The sequence below is a fragment of the Anolis sagrei genome, chromosome 3 (genome assembly GCF_037176765.1).
Source record: "Anolis sagrei isolate rAnoSag1 chromosome 3, rAnoSag1.mat, whole genome shotgun sequence".
Lineage (NCBI taxonomy): Eukaryota > Metazoa > Chordata > Lepidosauria > Squamata > Dactyloidae > Anolis > Anolis sagrei.
The window spans coordinates 69232693-69249367 of NC_090023.1; the positions used below are offsets into that span (position 1 = coordinate 69232693).

General features: G+C 39.8%; 1 protein-coding gene across 2 annotated transcripts in view; it reads right to left on the minus strand.

Moving 5' to 3' along the window:
• URB1 (URB1 ribosome biogenesis homolog) overlaps positions 1 to 16675 on the minus strand; it is a 66566-nt gene that overhangs the window by 19319 nt on the left and 30572 nt on the right. For both annotated transcript variants that reach the window (XM_060770430.2, XM_060770431.2), the window contains 10 exons: positions 14674 to 14858; positions 12913 to 13137; positions 12074 to 12253; positions 10280 to 11135; positions 9417 to 9621; positions 7461 to 7644; positions 4837 to 4895; positions 3516 to 3709; positions 1886 to 1996; positions 300 to 363 (listed from right to left, as the gene is read on the minus strand). In XM_060770430.2, coding sequence (XP_060626413.2) covers positions 300 to 363; positions 1886 to 1996; positions 3516 to 3709; positions 4837 to 4895; positions 7461 to 7644; positions 9417 to 9621; positions 10280 to 11135; positions 12074 to 12253; positions 12913 to 13137; positions 14674 to 14858 — 2263 coding nt within the window. The remainder of the gene's footprint in view (positions 1 to 299; positions 364 to 1885; positions 1997 to 3515; positions 3710 to 4836; positions 4896 to 7460; positions 7645 to 9416; positions 9622 to 10279; positions 11136 to 12073; positions 12254 to 12912; positions 13138 to 14673; positions 14859 to 16675) is intronic.

Here is a 16675-nt window from a genome sequence, read left to right on the forward strand (position 1 = left end):
TTAAACACAATGCAGCCTATGATTCTTAAAGGATGTTCAAGCAATCCCAGGCTTCACTTCCTACTACCATCAAGGCAAGGGTCTAGGAGAGGATTTCTAGAGAAGTCAAGCTGCTCCCCTTCACTTCACTGGATACGATTAATATGCTTAAGAAATACCTGTTCTTATACACAGGTTCAATTGTACACACTTTGTGTAATACTGACTGGATGTGGAATACTAAGGCCAGTAATCCATAGCAAAAGCAAAATGAACACTTTATCCACCTGACATAATGAGCAAAGTAATAATCAACTAACCTGAAGTTTACAAGACTTAAACCATTCTTTTCATACAATTTCAGTAACAGTAGTATCTTCTGGTCTGAAATAAAGGAGAAAAACGTATCAGCATAAATTGGATGCAACCAAATTTTCTAAGCTTTCGGTGCAAAAACGTGGATTACTTGACTGCAACATTAAGCACAAGGCATCCTTCAAACAGCTCTCATGACCCAAACACTTGTCATGTGACACCATTTCAAACGCAGTACTTTTCACAGTACCGGTGGTGCAATGGGTTAAACCCTTGTGCTGGCAGGACTGCTGACTGAAACGTTGGCAGTTCAAATTTGGGGGGCAGGGTGAGCTCCCATCTGTCAGCTCCAGCTTCCCATGTGGGGGACATGAGAGAAGCCTCCCACAAAGATGGTAAAACATCTGGGCAACATCCTTGCAGATTGCCAATTCTCTCACACCAGAAGTGACTTACAGTTTCTCAAGTCGCTCCTGATACACAAACACACACACACACAAATCTAACACAGGGATAAACAACTTCAGCAGGTCTGGAAATAAATCCTGGAACCCTCTGCGGGTACACAAACTGCCAAAAATCCCTAAAACTATTGGGGGAAGGACAATGATCAGAAATATAGAGAATTTCACTACTGGTCTTGAAGACCTGTTGCTTGTTTATGTTAAACCATATACAGGGACATATTGCAGCCTGCTTAAAATACAAATTGCCACTCTTAGATGCTTCTGCAAACTACAATAAGAGCTGTCTGGGGAGTCTGGAGGTTTCAAGGATTACAAAAAACAAAAACAAAAAACCCAAACAAAAAACAAAAAAACAGAAGTTTCTCTCTGCCCACCCTTCAGCCCACCCCTCTGCCCACCCTTCAGCAAATAACATCAAGTGATTGGGATGCACCTGTGGACCAGAACTAAGAATCACATTTTGAAATATAAGTACTACTAGATGTAGTACATGTACTACTATTTGTAGCACGTATGGCATGTATGGCCCTTTGTTCCTATTTTACCTGATTCACAATCCTAACATCCATCTTCTTTGGGCTTTCGAGTATGGTGCTGTTGAGTTACCACAATTGCTACCCTTTGACCTAAACTACATCACTGGCCACATCTACACTGACCATTTAATACAGTTTCAAGCTAGCTTCAAACTGTGGAAGTGAGACAATAAACTCCCACAAAAGTGCATGACAGAATGTGCGTAATGCACATTAGTGTTTTGGGCCTCAAACTGGTTCCAGGATTTCCAATGTAGTCATCTGCTATCTCCAATACTGAATTAAAACTACAGTGTAGACGAGGTCTAAGACCCAACTTCCCTTTTCCCTTTCTTTTTCTTCATGCTCATTTCTGAGAATGAAGAAAGGAGTGAGAAGGATTACTTTTACTGAAATCCCTAAGTGTACATATAAAGGAAAACCTTTCACTTTTAGTTCACTTGTGGCCACTTTCAGGAACTGCAGCTGAATATGGCACACTGCATAGTTTAACCACTCTGTTATATATTATGATTTTGTTTAGAAGGGAAAAAAGCCAAACCTATTTTATACAACATGCATTACCTTTAAGAGAGCAAATATACTTACCTAAAATGCTCAGTGTTGCACCATAAGCTCCAAGTAACACAGAGAAATGGCCACTCTCACACACTGCAGGGCAGCATTTCACCAGAGTCAACAGGATGTCCACTAATGCCTCTGAAGCAAAAAGGAAAAGACATTTTCTTCACCTTCCAAATTACTTAGCTGTCGTTTTGCCAAGCAATTTGAAAATATTAAAGTTGTTCCAGCCCTGCCCTGGAACATCACGGCTGGAAACAAGGGCTAGCTCAAGACCTGCTGAGATGAATGGAAAGCCACAAGAGTGCTATTGTGCCCTCTTGTACCGCTCCCATTAATTTCAGCTGAAAAACCATGCAGGGGAACTTCCTAGCAGATAGCAATTGCTGAAAGGGGCATGGAAAGCACATTATGACTAACGTTCCATAATAATACCTTTTACCATTTTTTTAAAAAAAGGCTGGCAGGTATTTTTCCTTCATAAAACTTGTGTTCTTCTAGGACAAAGAGAACTTTTATTTTAAAAGCTAAAAGGCAGAGTGCAACACATTACCCACTTCTATTCATTTATTGTGCAGAAAGAGACAGAAATGGCCTTCTGTTCACTTCCTCTTCCCAGGTGGTTAATATGAAAACTTCACGCCTCTGTTCCTGTGACAATTAATGCTTCTGGGTCAGAACTAAACAATTCAGGGGTCCTTCTTAAGTAATGTCATGGAATCTTTTTTCCATCAATGTACATTGCTAGGCTATTCCAGGATCTGGGATAAGAATACATTTATTGCCTAAGCTTGGTCAAGTTACTTTTCATGATTCAGTTCCCCAAAATGGCTAGATAACATGGGATAACTCTGGCTATGAATATTTCCTTAAAGGAAGAGAGAAACCCAACATTATTAGGATTTAATTGCCAACAGCAATAACCTAGTGTCACTAAAAGCCATTCAAAATCAGTATGTTATTTCACGTCTGTTGAACTGTAAAACAAAAAATGTCTATATAAAACTGCCAAATTAATAAGTAAAGGTAAAGGTAACGATTTCCCCTTGACATTAAGTGTAGTCGTGTCCAATTCTGGGGGGTGGTGCTCATCTCCATTTCCAAGCCAAGGAGCCAGCATTGTCCGGAGACACCTCCAAGGCCATGTAGCCAGCATGACTGCATGGAGAGCCGTTACCTTCCCACAGAAAGGGTACCTATTCTACTCACACTTGCATGTTTTCAAACTGCTAGGTTGGCAGAAGCTGGGCCTAACAGCAGGAGCTTACCCCATTCCCCAGATTTGAACCGCCAACCTTTCGGTCAGCAAGTTCAGCAGCTCTACGGTTTAACCCACTGCGCAACCAGGGGACCCTTAAATATACAGCCAAATAGTATTTCTTTCTGTGTTTTAAACTAAGTTCATCTACCATTAACACAATGCAAAAACAAATCTATATTTAGAGATAGCATTTCAGCTGACAAAGACATCCAGCGCAAAGATACAACGGCAATTGAGAACAGCCACATTTTAAAAACAAGATACTAAAAAACCAAGCCTTTCAGATATAGCAGTGCCAAAAACCTGTAGGTGGACTACTTAACTGAAAGTATGAACAACACATTTGAAAGGCATCTAGGTGATAAACGGAAACCAAAGGAAACAAAAGCGACATACCTTTTGAATGAACATTTGTGTCATCCTCCTCCTGTGCCCTCAACATTATTGACAAAAATAAGGAGTGCTGCGTGATCATCATGTAAAGTACTGAAAGCTTGACTAATTTCTGACTAAGAGAGACTTCTTCCTTGTACAACAAATTTATGGCTCCATTAAGAGTTTTCAGAAAGGCCCGGTCTTTATAACGGTGCCTGCAAGACAGATTTAAACGATTTTAAGGGAAAGAGTGCACTCCACTTGCAAAACCAGAGCAGAAAGGATTACTTCCTAGATTCTGGGCTACCAAACTGTACTGTTTTACAAACACGGATTGAGTACCCTTTATACAGAATCCCAAAATCTGAAACACTTTTAAACAAGCATTCTTTAAAATGTTTCCCTGTAACCAAATTACAAGGCAGGGATGGTGAAATGAGATGGGGTTGCGTTCTGTTACTCATGGACTTCTACAAGATGAATCATGTCAAAAACCATAGCAAGGCATTCAGATCCCGACTGAAACACCAGGTGGAGCCTTAGACCCAGAACCTTCACAAGCCAAATCAGACCTATGGGCCAGAGCTCAATCACTCCCTACATCTCACAATAAACCCTTACATAAATTAAAGGACAAGAATGTTAGCATTGTCTGTTTTGTTTAGTGGATTGAAATGGAACAATTGTATCTGTGATGTTCAGACTACAAGTACACAGACAACCAAAACAATATTCCAATAATTGGCACATTGGCTTAGCCATCTGAATTCAACATTGTCCTCATACCTATGTAAACAATCGGTTGCTGTGAGTTTTCCAGGTTGTATGGCAATGTTCCAGAAGCATTCTCTCCTGACGTTTCACCCACATCTATGCCAGGCATCCTCAGAGATTGCGAGGTCTACTGGAAACTAGGCAAGTGGGGTTTATATATCTGAGGAATAATGTCCAGGGTGGGAGAAAAAAACTTTTGTCTGCTGGAGGCAAGTGTAAATGTTGCAATTGACCACCTTGATTAGCATTGAATGGCCTTGCAGATTCAAAGCCTAGCTACTTGCTGCCTGAGGGAATACTTTGGAGACAATGCTTCTGGAACATGGCCATACAGTTCAGAAAACTCACAGTAACCCAGTGATTCTGGCCATGAAAGCCTTCGACAACATATGTCAACGATGTAGAAATGCTTCATAAATATATATCAAATCATTAGAAAATATGATTTGTACCATCAGAACTCTTTTACTCTATATACATGTAGGGAACCACTAAAAGACTGCAAAGTATATGACTTCACAACAGAAAATGTATGGACTATTGCAGGTGTAAACATAAACAGGCTTACTTGAGCCCCATCTTCACAAAACTATGCCAGTCTTCTGGAGCCACTTCAGTTGTTGAATTCTGGATAGGAAGGAAAGAACAATGCAATACTGAAATATATGGTGGCAAAGTATGGGTGTGGGTCAAGGGATAAAAGCTTAGAAACTACATACTCAATTTTCCCATTTAAGTTTTAAAAAAAATACTTTGGATATTTCACACATGCACAACAGGTTGAAGAATGAATTTACTCCAAAACATATGACTTGGAAATTATAGTCACGCTTCCAATTTATATGAATTACATTTTTACTTTGGAGAAAATTCAGTTACAACCAATGGGACTTTTATTTATTTTGTTTTTTAAAAAAAACATATTCAGTATTATTGGTGTCCCTCTAAACTAAATTATGTCCAGCCAACTAAACAAGTTTTTTTACATGCAAAAAAAAAAAACCAAACAAAAACAAAACAAAACCATAGAAATGTTTTGTAAAAAAAATTGAAAGTCCCAAAATCCACCAGCCAACATGGCAAATAGCCATATTTGATGGCAGATTCTAAAATGTATAGGCAAAGGTAAAGGTTTCCCCTTGACATTAAGTCCAGTCATGTCCGACTCTGGGGTCTGGTGCCTATCTCTATTTATAAGCCACAGAACCAGTGTTGTCTGTAGACACCTCCCAGATCATATGGCCAGCACGACTGCATGGGTCGCCATTACCTTCCCACCAGAGTAGTACCTATTGATCTACTAACATATGTGTATGTTTTCGAACTGCTAGGTTGGCAGAAGCTGGGGCTAACAGCAAGAATTCACCCTGCTCCCTGGACTTGAACAGCTGTCCTTTTGGTCAGCAAGTTCAGCAGCCCAGCGGTTTAACCTGCTGAGCCCCAAAATAAATTTTCCAAGCAGATTTGCAGGCTTCTGCATGTGGACCAACACACACAATATAATCCCATGTTTCCTCACAATGTCAAGATGTTTAGCCCTGGGAAATATTAAAACAGTAATGCTAAGAGTAGAAACCTTTTGCTTTCAATCATTTTGAATAATGGAGCCAGGCTCGGTAATCTTATGAACCTCTTCTGTGATTTAGAACTCCTTCTATCATTGCACATTCTTATGAGGAAGGCATTTATGTATAATAATGTTGAAAAGCATGAAGTTGTCCTAAAATGTTAATACACCACAGAGACATTTGAGGAGTGCCTTTCCAGCAGTTAAATATGCAAAGCTGAAAACCAGTGGAGCATTTTTGCACAACAAAATTACATGTCTTCTTCTGCACACACCACAAAACAACACATCCATCCCTCCACACCACCACCACACAGCCCCCAATGCCGCATCAGCACGAAATGACAGAATTCAACATAGCTCTAGGATAGAAGTTATCAGTGTGTTGGTCCTTGTCTTTGTCACCCTGTACTGTCTGCCAGATGGAAATCATTAAAAAATAAAGAATATGCCAGGTAAGATGGATCCCCAAGAATGCTATGAGTTTTCTTAATGCAGCAGGACTTATAAAGTTCTTCCAAAGCAGGGAGAGGGCAACTAATGATTCACTGTGCAGAAGTGGTGACCCTTTGGAACACCTTCCTATCTGCCACTGTGCAGCTACCAAACCATGCGTAGATGCAGTAGGTTAGGACACTCTCTATAGTGATAGAGTCACCAGCCATTTTTCATTCACTTGGTAGTTCCTTAGGAGTCTCAGGCAGTACAGTCCCTGCTGGGCCCTCTTCATCAACACTGCCATTTGGGTGCCCCAGGTCAGATCCTCCATCACAGTGACACCCAGGAACTTAAAACTTGCCACCTGCTCCACTTGGCCTCCATTTATGACCAGGAGCTGAATTTCTGGTCTGTTCTTCCTACAATCCACTATGAGCTCCTTGGTCTTATTGATGTTAAGAACCAGATTATTGTCCCTGCACCACAAGTCAGCCAATCCATAGGCAGACTCATCCCCTTCAGAGATAAGGACCACCACAGTTCTATCAAATTTGGTAATGAAGCAGAAATGTACTGATGGGTAGAAACAGGAGTAATGTTCAGAAAAATGGCCTTAAATAACGAATGAATGCATTCATCCTCCCAATCATACTGTCAGAGTTGATTTCACATCTAAGGCTACAGTGGGAGAGAATGAATGCAAAAAGGAGAGAAAATGGGGGAAGTGCAAGTTACCACCCACTTGTTTTTTTTTTCTGTTCTCTTTTTTGTGTGTGGCCACTATGCCAACAATTCCCTTCAAAACCCAATTCTAACAAAAATGCATATCATTTGAAAGAGAAAACAACCAAAAAGTAACTTGCTTGGTTTATATGCATGTACCACCACCTCTATGCTATGACTAATCCAGAAACTCCAACCAGAAGTGACTTCGAGTTATCATTTCTAGCTGAAAATAGGATGGTGTTGCCTGCCGTGGGAAGTGAGGGAAAAACACTGATTATTGCTTCCTCTTACATTTTCCACTCCTGTTTTTTATGTTTACACATGTATATCTAACTACCTGAACATATACACCCCCCCCAGTGGACAAATAATTGAAGTTCACTGCATTCCTTAGCCAGATCAACACAACACTGCACTAAGTTATGGTGTGGCAAACTTGGATGGGAGTCCTCACTGCTTACCAGTAATTTCTCTAGCCTTGACAGCATGGAGTTCTCAATTTCAGGGCATGTTTCATGTGTTTTGTTATTGCTGTAAGCAACAATCAACCATTTTATACATGCAGTTAGCAGGTGTTTCTTCCAGGAATGCAACTTCTCTGCAGAACTCTCCAGGGCTCTTGATACAGCATCAGCAATCACCCAGCTAGAGAGATTTTTTTAAAAAAGAAATAAAATCATATCTACATTTTTATTTTACCATCTTCTTTATCTTGAGGTGAAAGGATGCTCTTGAGGACCATACTTTCCCCACTGAAAAGATGCTATTGCTAATTGGCCTAGTAGTCAATGCTAACATTGTTTGTTAAGAACTCTGGAGTTGCACCGTCTTATGAGTGTTGTGCCAGGCTGTTCAACTGAGTATGAGAGGCTGGAATGATTTCTAGCTCAGGAAATCAACTGATCAGTCACAAACACACTAAAGGTCTGAAACTATATGAAGCAGTTCTGTGCTTCCTTCTTTCAACTCTGATTTAGTGGTAAATAGCAGCTTGCAATTTCATCCAGTTAAGCAAATGATGATTTTCAAGAATCAGCTTGTTCACATTCAAACCAGGATTGTAAATACAGCTCAAACCATTGTTTGCAATCTCAGTTTGTAATCTGGATGTGGCCATCTTGCAGATTTTCAGAGATTGCTAGACTGTGATTCCCATAATCACTCACTGGCTTTGCTAGCTAAGTATGACGTGAGCTCCAGTCCATATGCATCAGGCATCCTCAAACTGCGGCCCTCCAGCTGTTTGGGCCTTCAACTCCCAGAATTCCTGAATAAGATTGTTAGGGCTTCTGGGAGTTGTAGGCCCAAACAGCTGGAGGGCCGCAGTTTGAGGATGTCTGATATACATCCTGTAGACTAACAGCCACCTAGCTGAGTTTAGGTTTGAGATAATAGTACTGAGAAGGAAAGAAGGCCACTGTAAATTGGTAAATGATATAAGATGAAGAAGAGAAGATCTACAAGAGGACAGGACTCATTCATATAGTGCCAAGAAAACTGAGATTTTGCTTAAATTTGCCCTCTTTCCAACAAATGAAAAAAGACAAGGTGGAAAGAAGACTGCAACTCTTCTACTGTTAAACCTTAATAGAAATAAACGGACTGTATATTGACTCTTGCTGAATCAGTAAACCCCAAATTAAAATGTATGAAGTTACTCAATCTATTGACAACATCTTAATCTGGTGCTTACTGACTCAGCAAAAGGCAATACACTGTCAGTTTATTTCTATAAATAAGAAGTGTGAAGATCACACTTACTACACACACTTGAGTTTTGAATACATTCTTGTTTGTGTTAAGTAGTTATTATATGATTTTGAACAAGGTGGAGACAATTTGGAGCTCAGAAGGCCACAGTACACAATATTCAAATGTTTAGAGCAGTGGTTCCCAACCTTTGGTCCTCCAGGTGTTTTGGACTTCAACTTCCAGAAATCCCAGCCAGCTTGTCAGCTGTTAGGAATCGTGGGAACTGAAGTCCAAAACACTCGGAGTACCAAAGGCTTGGAACCACTGTTCTAGATCACTGTAGAATGCTTTTTTGGGAAAACAGAGTTGACATTGAATCATTCCCAGCCACCTTGGGGTCATTTTGAGTAGATGTGTTTAATTTCCTTTTTACCATAATTTCCTTCCATGAAAGGGGGGGGGGGGGGGGTTGAGTTTTTTTCAGGGATGTGAGGTCAGGGGCGGGAACAGGGTGAGGATCTCAAAGGTCACACTGGACCATCCTTTGGATCACATGAGGACCACTGGCCACAGGCTATTTGCCCTTGGTTTACACAATTACAATGATACTTTCCAACCTCTTGGGCAATCCAAGCACAAGTAGAGTTTTGTTTAATGTCTAGTTTTCGAAGTACCTAAGCTTTGTGTGCCCCACACCCACTTAGACAGAAAATAAATAGCCTTACTGTTCATGGCTTTTTTCTTTTTCAAGAACTGCAGGCAATTTCTCCATTAGAGTAATGAAAGTATCTGTTTTGGAAGACGGCAGTAACTTGGAGAGAACATGACACTCCTCAGCGATTGGTTCTGATGTTGAACTCATATTCAGAACAATACCTAGCAGATCTGGCCACAAAATATCCCTTAAGACAGTTGTAACAGCCGAAGAGACTGCAGGAAAGAATAGTGAAAAAGAGGAAAAAATCATGAACTCGCAGACTTGGAAGAGGCCACAAGGACCATGCAGTCCAACCCCTTGGAACACATTCAGATCGGCATTCAGTGCCCCTTTAAAAACCTCTTGACTTTCTCAGAAGTCATGCATTTCACAGGTCTGTAGCACAGTTTGAGGAAATATTTACCTGCAAACCCTGTTAATAATTTAAAGTATTTGATATAATATAGTAAATAAGGACTTAATGTAAAAAAAATTGCTTGCTGAGACAAGTATCACAGCCTCTGGTGAGATGCCATATCCAATCTTCTTGGAAATGTAATTTTATAGGGATTTATACCACATGGCTCCATAAACAGGCCATAGCTAAGAGTTCCTAGTATGATCTCCATTAGATCACACTATAGGTGTTAATTTTCAAGCCTAAAAACAAAATTTAAAAGTAGAACACCCTGGAAAGGTAACCTGCAATGAATAAGCTGAGCTGAGCCATTGTTAACAGCACAGGAAATTTTAGAACCAAAAGCCCAAATATTCTTTCACTGTCACCCCAAACTCTACTTTGCAAAATTAATAATACTCTCCCCAATGACACAAACCTACTACAACTACAAACAGCTAAATCTGCAAAGCCCATAAATCAGCTGCTGTTACCTTTTGACAGCCGGATGAAACATCGCTGCTCTTGACAATCCAAGTATATACTGACAAGTGGCAGGAAAAGACCCACATTCTTTTTCAAAAGCTTGCCTGTACCACGCTTCAGACACCACAACTCAAACTGCAACAAGTGAGTCTGACAATTTTGAATCAGCAAAGCTGCAATGGCAAGGGAAGTTTCTGTGTAACGATTAAGGCAGAAGAGCAGGACATTGACACCAACAGCTTGGGAAAAGACAGGTTCCTTCTGTATCACGTACAAGAAGACCTTTTCAAGCTCCTCTGTGATGGCTGTGGTCAAAAGAAGACCCATCCCTACAATGTGTTCTCTTGAAAGGAATTGGTCTTCTTTTAGGGATCCTCTCTGGTAGCTTTCCATGAGAAGCTGGATCAAAACCTTTCCATAACTACTCAAGTACATTTCCTTTTCAGGAATAGTTTCTGATTTCTTCTTGACCAAATTTTCTTTGGGAAGCTGCAGCATAGCCAAAACAACTTCTTTTAGCTGTGGTGTATCCATGTAAGTGTGCAGCTCTTGCAGTGCCTCCATCTGCAGGGATCTTCTGAGATGCACCTGGGACCCTTTTTTACTAACAGTGTGCAGTTCTTCTAACACTGTTTTAGTGATAGTATTGAAATATTTGGAGAGGACATCAAGTTGATCACTGGACTGCAAGAATGAGGAACCCATCTGCAATAACTCAAGAATGCCACAATTCAGTCGAGCGGAGAGCAGTTTCACTTTAAGGGGATTCAAATTATGAGGTGGAACAGAATGCTTTTCCACTGCCAGAAACCAATTCTCCAACAAAGGATTTTTGAAGACCACAGATAGTAACTCTTCTAGTATCTGTAACACAGGTAGATATAACAAAAGTCATTACCAAATGGACATGAACCAAACATTCATGGATTAGATTATGACCATGGACAAGTTCTATGCTTTGAGTATATTATTGATTTTTACACACCAAATATATTTTCTAGAAGAATATATAGTTTATAAAATTAGCAAACAAAGCACTTTAGTAATAAAACTAAGGAAGTAGAAGTATGTATAGTGACTGACTGCAGTTAGTCTCTGACTTTCTTATCACCAAATAATTGGCTATCTCAAACAGCTGCTCTTAAGTCTCCAGGAAGTGGCTATCAAAAATGGAAGAAAAACACTGCTTCTGCAGAGAAGAAAACTGGATGGAAGTGATAGTGGATACTGGGTGAATTTGCAAAACATAGGAAATGAGAGATCTGTATGGTCCTTCCTCTACCACTGACAGAGAACTTGCAGCAAGAACAGCAAAACAAACCACAGAGTTTGACACAAAGCACAGCTACTGTTTTGGCTTGTCTCCTATCAAACTAGGATCCAGTTTAGAATTTGTCGGTGGGTTATATCTCGTGTTTGTTGGAACAGAAAGAAACCAGAGTGGTAGCTATGTTTGGAATCTCCCATTTTATTTTAACATTGTGCTTCCAATAAAGACCTCACTGTTTGCTTAAGCGCTAATTAAGCCAGGAGTATAGCAGTTCCATGGCCATGCTGCACAAACCAGGTTTACACAAATCTACACATTTTCATTTTTAATGTTCAGACCTAACCAACTTTTTAAGAATGTGAAAAATCATTCCACTTCAATGAGGAGAGACTTTCCATTTCTCTGGAGAAAGATAATTTGAATAGACAGTGTTTCCTATCTATTGGTTTTACACCTGTAAATAATTATGCTGAATAGCTGAGGAATTCGTTTCAGCCCCAAGGTCCATGCAACCACATGGAAATGTTAATACCTTATTATTTCCAGTCTCAGCTGGCATAAGGAAGTCTGCATCCACAAAAAGATCAGATTCAGTTTGGGTGGGTTTTTGTTCCTGCTGATTACAGGATTCTGTCTCATCACCTTTATGCAGCAGCTTCTTCAACAGGTCCACAAAGAGGGTAAGAAGGGAAAGGCCAGATTTTTTGTCAAACTGTTGGAAAAGAATTATGTATTTCAGAACAAATTAAAAAAAAAGGCTCAGGGAAAGGAGTGAGCAAGGAAACCACATTTTTGCCCTACATTAAAACAGCTACACCTACCATTATATATGTGTGTGTGTGTTTGGAATCTGCCCTGAGTCCCTCCAGAGAAATAGGGCAGAATATAAAAAGTATTATTATTATTATTATTATTATTATATTGAGATTGAGATTGAGAGAGAGTCCTGAAAGTTTCGTAAATTAATTTCAGTGGATAGTTCCACACTGTAATATTTTAAGCCTGTGTTAAATGGGGCTACACGTCCCCTGAAGACACAAGTTTACAGTTTGGGGGTACTCCTGGACCTGGCTTTGAACCTGGAGATGCAGGTTTCTGTGGCAGCCATGACTGCTTTTGTACTTTTAAAAGTTGAACATATCTGTACATATACCCAAACTGGTAACTTGTATACATGCAACAAATGAGTTTCCAGCAGCATGTCCTCTGAAGATGCCAGCCACAGATGCAGCCGAAACATCAGGAGAAAATGCGGCTAGAACACTACCATACAACCTGGAAACCACGGAACACCCCCGTGAAAGCCTCTGACAATACAATGTCAAGTCTGCTTATAAAAATATGCAGGAAGGGGAATATAACATTTCTTACACTGCTGAAATTCTCCACTGTAGTTTTTAAGTATAGCAGAACATGCTTGGATGCCAGCAAGAGTTGCTGAGTCTGGAGTTTGGAAATAGCTTCATTCAGCTTTTCTGTGATATCTTCTTCCAACAGAAGGGCAACACCTTTTTGATATGTATTCTTCAGCAGGGAGGAAAATGAGGAACCTGATGACAAGACTTCAGCTACACACTCACTTCTGGCTTGCTGCAACTGGTTAGCAAACAACACAATATTCCAAATAAATAAATAACGAAAAGTATGGTTTTATCTATGATTTAGTGACATAATAAAATACAAAGGTAACTAAGCATAAATCATAATACTAGCTCCCCTATACTGACTCAAATTGACCTCTGTGTCTTTCATTTCAGATTTAATCACCTCAGGGTTTTTGTGTGTGTGGTAGTCCCACAATTCACCAGATTTCTGTCTTTCGAACTAAGTAAAAACATTTCTTTTTAACCTGGCTCTTAAGGAATTTATCTGGATTTAATGGATCTTCCTCTTGTTGTCTATCACTGCTTATTCTAATAATGCCACATATGTAGTTTTAATGTCACTCTTTTCATATTGCAGTGTTTTTAAAATTTTAAACCATGTTATTTTAATTTTCTCTCCAAATGTTTCAGTACAGCAGTTTCTCAAGAGACTTGGGTATTCTGCCTATAAAGCGACCTGAACAAATGAGGGCTAGATGTCAAAATAATTGCCTCTGTTTCTAAAAATGGAGGAAAATGTACTGCTTTGCCTTGTTTTTGTGTCTAAATTGCTTCAAGCCCAGGATAAGCCCTTGATGTGCATCAAACCACTCTCCACAACTGTCTAAAACTCAGATTTAACATTGCAAAAATAAAATAGATCTTTAATATTCTCTTGTCACATTTCTTTCCCTAAAATGTCTTTTAACTGGTATGTCTGGTGAAGAAATATATTTTGCTCTTTCTAGGTTAGGTTCCAGTCACTCCCCCCCCCCCCCCCCCGCCCAAAAAAAATCCACTATGGTTTTCTTTATTTATCATGTCAGGAGCAGACCGAACAGTTGTGTTGCATTTTTTAACAAACAAACAGACAAAATACAAAGTTTGCAAGCTTGGTAGTTGATTAAATGTCCTTTGACCAGTAGCTGGCCACTTGGAGTGTCTCTGGTGTTGCTGCAAGAAGGTCCTCCATTGTGCATGTGATCCACTATGGTTAGAGGCACAGAACCCCTCTGAAGTGAAAAACTTTGAATAAAGAAATTGTTATTTTCTTTAACCAAGAAAACACTTCTCTAGGAATTTCTAGGTTTTCCAGCACGATTCTATGGTCAACGCTATTGGAAGCTGGCCATAGAATTGCAAGAGAGAATCTATCTAGAGATTCCTAGAGATGTGTGGAGGAAGTTGACCAGAGTCATACTGGAAAACCTACAGATTCCTAAGAGAACATTTTAAATTAAATCCACAAACAATCAAGTCTGCAAATATGGAGGGATAATTGTTTATACATATGATCTCAGCCTAGAACTGTTGTATTTGGAAACCATATCCATCAGACCTGGCTCACGTCAAATCATAGAGTCCTAATACATCACTAGTGATTGGAGTGGATACAACACTCTAAAAGTTCCATTGAGAGGAAAGTTCAAATGCTATAAACACACTGGAAGACAATACACTCAGGATGTGTGTTATCTCTCTATTGGTGGCACTATGAAAGGAATTAACAACAATGTATACAATTTGGTACAATTTTTATCTTTCTCACCAAAGCTTCCTTAGCCTCCTGTGGTATCCATAGACTGTAGTAATTGCTGAATTCAAAAACCTTAGGACAGACAGAATGCAGACCTTTATCGTAAAGCTGAAACATTAAGCACAGAGCTAGAGGGTCTCTTTGGGAATGTAGGAGGTCTGTGAAAACAGCAATGAGATACTCCACTATGCTTTCTCCTGCAAAGAAATAAAAAGAGGGGGAGATGGCATCTTGTGGTTTCTTAAAATACTTAAAAACCAAGCACCAGATCGCCTATTCAGAGAGAGAGTAAGATTTTCCTAATTTAAAAAACCAGTACTGTGCAGGATTATGACTTGAAAACAACTGGAATACCAATGCAGGCATATGAAACAAAAGTACCATCCCAAAATGAGGACTAAATCTACAATTCAGAGCACCTGCACTTTTGAGAAATTCAAAAACAGACAACTTAAGCTCTGATGACACCTATTACCATATTTGCAACCTAATTTCAATACAGCCAACACCAAAAGAACAAAAAAAACCAAAAACAAAACATAAGCTACACCTATGATTCAAAGATGCACTCCATTTTTAGATATGATTAAAGGATTGGTAATATGGACGACGAAACTGGATCACGATTTTAGTCAGGAGATGCATTGGATTGTTATTGATGTGCAAATATTGTGTACCATGCTTTTATGGTTTTAAATTGTATACTGTTGATTGTTGTATTTTGTTGTAAACCGCGTTGAGTCGCCGGCTAGGCTGAGAAACAGCGGTATACAAGTATAGCAAATAAATAAATAAATAAATATGTTTATCTAGGAAAAAAGTATTAGAATTTAAGAAATACAGTAATTTCTAGGCTCTAAAAATAGGGTCAAACCAACAAGCTTTAAGAGTAGTCAGGACATGGTTGAACCAGTGATGAAGGAAAAATTAAGGGAGGATGGAGATGCTTTGAATTCAAAAGATATCAGGGTCAATTTCTGCAGTTATGGGACATGCCTCCAAAGGACATCTCTCTAAAAAAAACTAAAGAACCACAACAAAATTAAGTCAATATAGATAACACTGGGCTACAGCAAACCAAAATCTAATTTCAGATTTGTTTTTCCTACGATGGGATCATAGCCCCCTCACTAGCTGAAGTACAATAATACTGCCTTTCGTTTGCTCATCAAACTCCCTTGCTGAAGGGCTTCAAGGAGGTAATTCTGAAGGAAAAGAAGGTTCAACTCCCTCAAGTTTAAAATATTTATTTATTTACTGCGCTTATATACCGCAATTCTCAGCCCCAAGGGCGACTCATAAACAAATATGGGTTATTGTACATGGATCGGAATTGTCTAGTGGCTAATATTGCACTGAAACTTGGGAGGTCTAGGTTCAAGTCCCCAATCACTGACTGACTATCATAGAATCATAGAATCATAGAATCATAGAATCAAAGAGTTGGAAGAGACCTCATGGGCCATCCAGTCCAACCCCCTGCCAAGAAGCAGGAATATTGCATTCAAATCACCCCTGACAGATGGCCATCCAGCCTCTGTTTAAAAGCTTCCAAAGAAGGAGCCTCCACCACACTCCGGGGCAGAGAGTTCCACTGCTGAACGGCTCTCACAGTCAGGAAGTTCTTCCTCATGTTCAGATGGAATCTCCTCTCTTGTAGTTTGAAGCCATTGTTCCGCGTCCTAGTCTCCAAGGAAGCAGAAAACAAGCTTGCTCCCTCCTCCCTGTGGCTTCCTCTCACATATTTATACATGGCTATCATATCTCCTCTCAGCCTTCTCTTCTTCAGGCTAAACATGCCCAGTTCCCTAAGCCGCTCCTCATAGGGCTTGTTCTCCAGACCCTTGATCATTTTAGTCGCCCTCCTCTGGACACATTCCAGCTTGTCAATATCTCTCTTGAATTGTGGTGCCCAGAATTGGACACAATATTCCAGGTGTGGTCTAACCAAAGCAGAATAGAGGGGTAGCATTACTTCCTTAGATCTAGACACTATGCTCCTCTTGATGCAGGC